Source organism: Penaeus monodon, unplaced genomic scaffold (genome assembly GCF_015228065.2).
Source record: "Penaeus monodon isolate SGIC_2016 unplaced genomic scaffold, NSTDA_Pmon_1 PmonScaffold_79, whole genome shotgun sequence".
Classification (NCBI taxonomy): Eukaryota; Metazoa; Arthropoda; class Malacostraca; order Decapoda; family Penaeidae; genus Penaeus; species Penaeus monodon.
In genome coordinates this window covers 92,655-102,654 of record NW_023663104.1, presented here as the reverse complement: position 1 = coordinate 102,654, position 10,000 = coordinate 92,655, and the positions used below count along the sequence as shown (strand labels likewise).

Here is a 10,000-nt window from a genome sequence, read left to right as displayed (position 1 = left end):
TATTTATATTTATTATATATTTATATATTAATATATTTAAAAATTATTTTCTATATATATATTTTATATATATTATTTTATTTTATTATATTATTTATTTTTTACCACACACCCCACAGACAGATTATATTTTATATAATTTATTATATTTATATAATATTATATAATTATGTATGTATTTATTTTTAAATATTATTATATATATATTTTTTAAATTTTATTTTATATATATTATATATTTATTAATTATATTATATATATATTAATTTATTTTTATATTAATAAAAGGTATGATGAGAATAAATATCTTCAAAATACAAGAGATTATTTACCGGTTTAAAATGCGTCTTCGTCAAATACATACAAAAAAGAAATTCATAGAATAATTCAGGCTTTTAGCTGACAAAAAACCTACTGTGACCTCCTATTCGTTGCTCGTAGGAAATTGTTGCTGTGATCTTGGATAATCTGAACCGCCCGATGCCCTTTGACATTATTCTCCGTCGCGATGTTGCTGCTTTTATAATTTTTCTTTTTTGTTTTTTCATCCTTCATGGGCTTTCAGCGTCCTTCCCGTTTTTGGTAGGTCCGCTTCATCTCATGTACCCGTGGGATTGGAATTTTTGTGGTGCGGGTTCCCCTCGATGTTTGCTGATCCCGTGCTGAAACCACGGCCCGTTTCCCCAAAGTATGCTGTATCAAACCGCTGCAGGGTAGCGATATACAACACTACAAGGGTTGCTTTCGGGCTGCTTTTTGTCACGTATTAAGTCATGTATCTTTTCCCGGATGTGCTGGCGATTCTCACTGTTTTGCCGAAGTATCTGCTGATCGCCTGGGAAATTTACATGACGGTAAAATAGACAATTATTAGAAGAGGGTGCGGGGTCTGCTCTTACAAGTATGCTCTCCGCCTTCTTTCTGAGGTTTAACAGGAAGCCTCTAGGACACTTGTGTTTCATGAAGAACTAATTATATAGGCAACCTCATCCTCGAAAAATTCCAGGGCTGCAGATTCTCAGTGCTCTGAGGAAGAAGCCGATCACAAAAACCAGATTTCGTTTTGTTGCTGTGGGGCGGAGTAGTAATGGATATAATCATCTTTATTTGTAGGCTTTCTGTTACAGAAAAACGTAGGCCGTCGTCACGCCGATGGATCAGAGTGTCCAGGAAAGGTAGTTTCTGATTCTCCTCCTCCTCCACGGTAAAACTGGATTTTCTCGTGAACGGAGTTTAGTCACGTTAGTGTATGCTGCAAGCACGACCTCCTGGGGAAAATGACGAGGACGTCATCTACGTACGAACCCATGTTGAATGTCTGCCGATTATATCCATGTAGTTATCCCTCTCCAGCGTCTCCATGAACAAGCAAGCCATGACGGCACTCAAGGGGGAGCCCATGGCGAGACCACTAATCTGCGGGTATTCATCCCCAGCAAATTCAAAGTGGCCGAAGTCCACGCAAAACTTCACTAGGAGAACGAAGTGGTGTCTCGGCACCGGGAGTTCTGCGTCTGTCATGGAGCTGGTGACCCTCTCGATGCCCGGACTGCTCCGTCTGTGGGTACATTGGTAAAGAGGGATTTAACATCAAAACTGGCAAGCTTTTTATTTTCTATACCCAGAATCGGGGGGGACGTCTGATGAGGTCCCGGAGTTCTCAGGTGGGAATCACTGATGACCCCCATACCGCCAGAGAGGGGTTTAGCCAAATACATAGCCAAACCACGGGGAGCGCTGCCAATACCAGAGGTGATCGGTCTCATCGGTACGCCTGGCTTGTGTACCCTTCGGGGAAAAGATACATGACTTAATACGTGACATCTCTTGTTGTGAAGATATTCATTTTCATTCATACCTTGTCTACATTTGTCAATATGAATACGTTTTATATATATATTTTATATATATATATATATATATATTTTATATATATATATATATATATATATATATAAAATATAACTGTATGTATACATTTCATACACACACACACAAACACGGACGCATAAACACACACACACACATATCTATCTATCTATCTATTCTATCTCTATCTATCTATCTATATATATTATATGATATATATATATATAATATTATATATTTTTGTGTGTGTGTGTGTGTGTGTGTGTGTGGTGTGTGTGTTTTGTGTATGTGTGTATGTGTTTGTGTGTATATGTGTGTCTGTACGTTTTATATATTTTTATAAATATTATATATATATATATTATATATATATTATATGTATATATATATACATATATATATAGATAGATAGATAATAGATGATAGATAGATAGATGGATAATAATGATGATAATACCAGGAATTGTCTCCATATATATATAAAATGGTTAAGAAAATAATTCCCAAAAGTCGAAAAAGCGGGAAAATCTAGCGAAATACAAACCTTTTGAGAGGATACGCAAAAATGAGTTTTTTCGATGTTTTAATGAGTTTGTCATATATTACCGTAATAATGATAATATTACCAGATTTGTATTAATCATGACAATTTAAAGATGATAAAAGTCTTTTTAAACATTTGATGATATTTCAAATTATTAATGTTATCATTTCTATTTTTATTATCATTAATATAATTATTACTATTATTATTATTATTATTACTGCTACTATTATTATTATTATTATTATTATTATTATTATTATTATCATTATTATTACTTTATTTATTAGTATTATTGCAAAAAAATATATTATAAATGTATAATAACAATAATAATAATAATAAATATAATAATAATATATCGTTATAATATTGTTATTAATATTATTATTGTTATTTTATCATTATTATATTTTTACTGGTAGTATAATTGCAAAATTAATTATTTAAACAGTAATAATTACAATAATAATGATAATAAGTGCAATAATGATGATAATAATTGCAATAATGATGATAATGATGATGATAATGATAATGATGATAATGATGATAATGATGATGATGATGATCATAACCATAACAATGATGATAATCATGATAATAATGATTATAATAACAGGAATTGTGTTCATTAATAATAGAGAAGGTAAAAGAAAATAATTACCAAAAGTAAAAAAAAAGCGGCAAAATCTAGCGAAATACAGCCTTTTAAGAGTTTACGCCAAAATTACGTTTTTTCGATCTGTTTGATGGGATTGCTAATTATTAGGGTAAAAGTGGTAATAATTACCACAATTATATTAATCATGACATTAATGATGAAAAAAAGTGAGAATAAAGAGAATTTTGATAGCATTTGATTAAATTTGATAATATTATTACTAATAATATCATTATAATTATTATCATTATTATTATTATTAATATTATTATTATTATTATTATTATTGTTATTATTATTATCATTACTATTATTATCAATACTAGTATTATTATTATTATTATCATTATTTTTTCTTTAATTATAACGATTGGTATTATCATTATATATTTATTATTATGATTATACAATTCTGGTAATTATTATCACTGTTACACTAAAATTCCAAACTCATGAAATAGATCGAAAAAATGTCATTTTTTTTTGCATATACTCTAAAGGCTGTATTTCGCTAGATTTTGCCGCTTTTTCGATTTTGGGGGAATTTATTTCATTTACCTTTTCTATTTTATCTATGGACACAATTCCTCTTATTATCATCATTATCATCATTATCTCATCATCATTATCATCATTATTGCAATTATTATCATCATTATTACAATTTTTTATCATCATTATTGCCCTTTTTATCATTATTATTGCAATAATTGCGGGTTAAAATATATTTTTTGCAAATATACTAATAACAACAGACAAAAATAATAGTAATAACAATAATAAAAAACAATAATAACGAGTTTATAATATAATTTATTCATTATTATAATTAATATCGTTATTAACTGTAATTATTACTGTTATGATAATTAATTTTAAAATTTATACTACCATAAAATAATAATAATGATAAAAATAAAATAATAATTTTAAATTACAATATTATAAACGATTACCATTATTATTATTATACTTATTATCATTATTATTTTGTTATTATTACAGTTATAATATATTTTTTGGCAATAATACTAATAATTAAAGAAAAAAATAATGATAATAATAAAATAATACTAGTATTAAAATTAATAATAATAATAAAAATAATAATAAAAATTTTTAAATAACAATAATAATGATAATAATTATAATGATATTTTAGCAATAATATTATCAAATTTAATCAAATGCTATCAAAATTCTCTTTATTCCCACTTTTTCATCTTTAAATGTCATGATTAATATAATTGTGGTAATTATTACCACTTTTACCCTAATAATTAGCAATCCCATCAAACAGATCGAAAAAACGTAATTTTGGCGTAAACTCTTAAAAGGCTGTATTTCGCTAGATTTTGCCGCTTTTTTTTACTTTTGGTAATTATTTTCTTTTACCTTTTCTATTATTAATGAACACAATTCCTGTTATTATAATCATTATTATTATGATTATCATCATTGTTATCGTTATGATCATCATCATCATCATTATCATCATTATCATCATTATCATTATTATCATCATCATTATCATCATTATTGCAATTATTATCATCATTATTGCACTTATTATCATTATTATTGCAATTATTGCAGTTATAATATATGATTTTCAACTATACTAATAACAACAACAATAATAATAGTAATAAAAATAATAATAACAATAATAAACTAGTTTATAATAATTATTTATATCTTATTTTAATTAATATCTTTATTACTGTAATTATTACTGTTATAATAATTAATTTTGCAATTTACTACCAGTAAAAATAATAATAATGAAAAAAATAAAAAATAATAATATTAAAAACAATATTAAACGTTATTATTATTATTATATTTATTATTATTATTATTGTTATTATTACATTATAATATATTTTTTTTGCAATAAACTAATAAATAAAGTAAATAATGATAATAATAATAATAATAAATAATAATAGTAGCAGAAATAAAAAATAAAAATAAAATAATAAAAATAGTGATAATAATAATAAAAATATCATTTTAAATAATATAATAATAATATAAAAAATATAAAAAATTTAATAATAATTATATTATGTTTAATAATAATAGTAATGATAACATTAATAATTTGAAATCATCAAATTTTATAAAGACTTTTTTTCATCATTATTGTCATGATTAATACAAATCTGGTTATATTATATTATTACGGTAATATATGACAACTCATTAAATACATCGAAAAAAACGTCATTTTGCGTATCCTCTCAAAAGGCTGTATTTCGCTAGATTTTCCCGCTTTTCGACTTTTGGGGAAATTTTTTTCTTTTACCATTTTATATTTATATGGAGACAATTCCTGGTATTATCATCATTATTATCCATCTATCTATCTATCTATCTATTTATTATCTATCTATATATATATGTATAATATATATACATATATATATATATATATATATATATATATATATATATATATAAATATATATATATATATATTTAATATATATAAAACTACAGACACACATATACACACAAACACATACCCCACATACACACACACCCACACACACACACACACACACACACACAACACACACACACACACACACACATATATATTATATAATATATATATATATATATATAATATATATATATATATATATAGATAGATAGATGGGATAGATAGATAGATAATAGATAGATATGTGTGTGTGGTGTTTTGCGTCCGTGTTGTGTGTGTTGTATGTATGATACATACAGTTTTATATTATATTATATATATATTATATATATAATAATATATATATATTATATATATATATTATAATATATATGAACCGCTATTCATATTGACAAATGTAGACAAGGTATGAATGAGAATGATACTTCACAATACAAGAGATGTCACGTATTAAGTCATGTTATCCTTTCCCGAAGGTACACAAGCCAGGCGTACCGATGAGACCCATCACCTCTGGCATTGGCAGCGCTCCCATCGTTGCTAAGTATTTGGCTAAACCCCTCTCTGGCGCTATGGGGGTCATCAGTGATTCCCACCTGAAGAACTCCGGGGACCTCATCAGACGTCTCCAGAATTCTGGGTATAGAAATAAAAAGCTTGCCAGTTTTGATGTTAAATCCCTCTTTACCAATGTACCCACAGACGGAGCAGTCCGGGCAGTCGAGAGGGTCACCAGCTCCATGACAGACGCAGAACTCCCGGTGCCGAGACACCACTTCGTTCTCCTAGTGAAGTTATGCGTGGACTTCGGCCACTTCGAATTTGCTGGGGATGAATACCAGCAGATTAGTGGTCTCGCCATGGGCTCCCCCTTGAGTGCCGTCATGGCTTGCTTGTTCATGGAGACGCTGGAGAGGGATAACTACATGGATATAATCGGCAGACATTCAACATGGCTTCGATACGTAGATGACGTCCTCGTCATTGTCCCCAGGAGGTCGTGCTTGCAGCATACACTAACGTGACTAAACTCCGTTCACGAGAAAATCCAGTTCACCGTGGAGGAGGAGGAGAATCAGAAACTACCTTTCCTGGACACTCTGATCCATCGGCGTGACGACGGCCTACGTTTCTCTGTATACAGAAAGCCTACAAATAAAGATGATTATATCCATTACTACTCCGCCCACAGCAACAAAACGAAATCTGGTGTTGTGATCGGCTTCTTCCTCAGAGCACTGAGAATCTGCAGCCCTGAATTTCTCGAGGATGAGGTTGCCTATATAATTAGTTCTTTCATGAAACACAAGTGTCCTAGAGGCTTCCTGTTAAACCTCAGAAAGAAGGCGGAGAGCATACTTGTAAGAGCAGACCCGCCCCTCTTCTAATAATTGTCTCATTTTACCGTCATGTAACATTTCCCAGGCGATCAGCAGATACTTCGGCAAAACAGTGAGAATCGCCAGCACATCCGGGGAAAAGATACATGACTTAATACGTGACAAAAAGCAGCCCGAAAGCAACCCTTGTAGTGTTGTATATCGCATACCCTGCAGCGGTTGTGATACAGCATACTTTGGGGAAACAGGCCGTGGTTTCAGCACCAGGATCAGCGAACATCGAGCTGACATCCGTCACCACAGAACTTCCAATGCCACGGTGGTACATGTAGATGAAGCTGGACATCTACCAAACTGGAAGGACGCTGTAATAGTCCATGAAGGACTGAACAAACTAAAAAGAAAAATTATGGAAGCAGCATACATCGCGACGGGAATAATGTCAACACGGCATCGGGCAGGTTCAGATTATCCAAGATCACAGCAACAATCCCCACGAGCAACGAATAGGAGGTCACAGTCAGGTATTTTGTCAGCTCACGCCTGATATATTCTCTATGTAATTTCTCTGTTGTATGTATTTCTGACGAAGACACATTCGAAACCGGTCAAATACATCTCTTGTATTGTGAAGATATTCATTCTCATTCATACTTGTATATATTTATATATATAATATATATATATATATATATATATATATAAAATATATATATATATATATACATACAATATATATTATATATATATATAATATTATATTAAAATATATATTTTATATATTTATATATATATATATATAATATATATATTATTATATATAATATATATAATATATATAATATATATATATATATATACATGTAAACATACACACACACACACACACAAAACACACACACACACACACACACACACACACACACACCACACATACACACACACACACACACACACCACACACACCACACACACATATATATTATATATAATAATATATATATATATATATGTATATATATTTTATATATGTAAATATAATACATACATATATACATGTGACGCACAGACAAAACCATACACACAACACACACACAACACACACACACACACACCTCACACACACGCACACCTCACACACCACACACACACACACACACACACACACACACAACACAAAAATATATATATGTAATATATAAAATATATATATATATATATATATTTTATATATATATATGTATATTATATATGTATATTATATATAAATATATATAATACACACCACACCACACACACACACACACAATATATTTTATATAAGATATATTTTATATATATATATATAATAATATATATATATAATATATATTAATGTGTTTGTGTGTGGTGTGTGTTTGTGTGTGTGTTTTTGTTGGTGTGTCTGTGTTTGTGTGTGTGTGTTGTGTGTGGTGTATTTTGTATGTATGTAACATACATGTGTGTTATATATTTGTATATATATATATATTATTATATATTTATATATATAATATATATATATATCTATTATATATATGCAACATGTATACATACATACCACACAAAAAAAAAAAACACACACACAACACACACACACACACACCACACACATATATATATATATATATTATATATATATATATATATATATAAAAATTTTATATATATATACATATTATATATATATATTTATATATATGCACATATATATCCCATATCTATATATTATATATATATATTATATTATATATATATATATATTATATTATTACAGAAGTTTTACATATCTTGGTAGCGTATCCCATATCTCTGGGTTGTCAGACCAAGAAGTCAGTAGACCGATTGGTCTGGGAACAGGTTGCCATGAACTCGATCAACAAGAGCGTTTGGAGATGTCGGTACCTATGCAAAAAGGGCCACTGCGTGTCTTCAAGGCTTTGATACTGCCAGTTTTGCTCTATCGAGCGAAACCTGGACGCTATCCAGTGTCTTGGAGTCTCGCCTTGATGCCTTTTGTAACAAATCCCTTCGCCGGATCATGGGGTACAATTGGCAGGACCGCGTGTCCCAAACCCGGGGGTTACCCGTGAGACTGGCATGGACCTGTTACTTGCATAATCCGGGATCGCCAACTCAGGCTATATCGGCATCTAGCTCGTTTCCCCATGGACGGCCCTGTCACAGGTTGCTCCCCGCGAGAGAAACCCCGGGTGGGACGACCTAGGGGGATCATGGGTCGGGCAGCTCGCGAGCCCGTGCAAGGGGTTTTGGAGGGCGTGGCCTCCCTGGAGACCGAATCGAGGGATCCTTGTGGGGGGAAAGGGAAGGATGGTCGGGGCCATGCGCCCCCGTCAGCGTTAGCCCCTTGATGATGATGAGATTTATATATATGTTTGTGATGTGTGTGTGTGTATAACACAAACCACACAAACAAACACACACACACACACCCAACAGAACACAAACACCACACACACACACCCCAACACACACCCCCACAATTTTATATATTATAATATTAATATATATATATATATATATAATATATATTAATTTTATTGTGGGTGTGTGTGTATGTTGGGTGTGTGTGTTGTGTGTTGTGTGTGTGTGTTTTGTGGGTGTGGTGTTGTGTATCAATACTATTAAAAAAAAGCTAATATGTTATTATATATATGTTTATATTATTAAACTATTTTTATATATATATATTTATATATATAATATTATACAAAATATATCATATATCTGTTGGGTGTGGTATGTTTATATATCTATATATATATATATATTTTATTATATATATTAAAATAAACAAAAAAAAAAACTACATAATAATCTAATATATATTATAATTATTATAAAATATTATTATTTTATATTATATTATTTTTGTGTGTGTGTGTGGTAAATTAATTTACATATATAACCCTATCAAAGAATTATTAATATATAATATATATATTTATATATATATAATATATATAATATATTAAAATTTTATATATAATATATAAATTTTATTTGAAGATAGATAGTAATTGATAAATGATTGTGTGTGGGTTTTTGTTTTTGTGTGTTTATACGTTTTTTTTTTGGGGGTTTGGTTTTGG

At 29.6% G+C, this 10,000-nt stretch overlaps 1 protein-coding gene across 1 annotated transcript in view; it reads left to right on the top strand.

The window, feature by feature from the left end:
• LOC119571769 overlaps positions 1-9,200 on the top strand; it is a gene marked incomplete at its 3' end in the record, with an annotated part of 20,321 nt that extends 11,121 nt beyond the window's left edge. The window contains exons 4-6 of the mRNA XM_037918920.1: positions 587-713; positions 981-1,060; positions 9,028-9,200. Coding sequence (XP_037774848.1) covers positions 587-713; positions 981-1,060; positions 9,028-9,200 — 380 coding nt within the window. The remainder of the gene's footprint in view (positions 1-586; positions 714-980; positions 1,061-9,027) is intronic.
• Between the last annotated feature and the right edge of the window lie 800 nt (positions 9,201-10,000).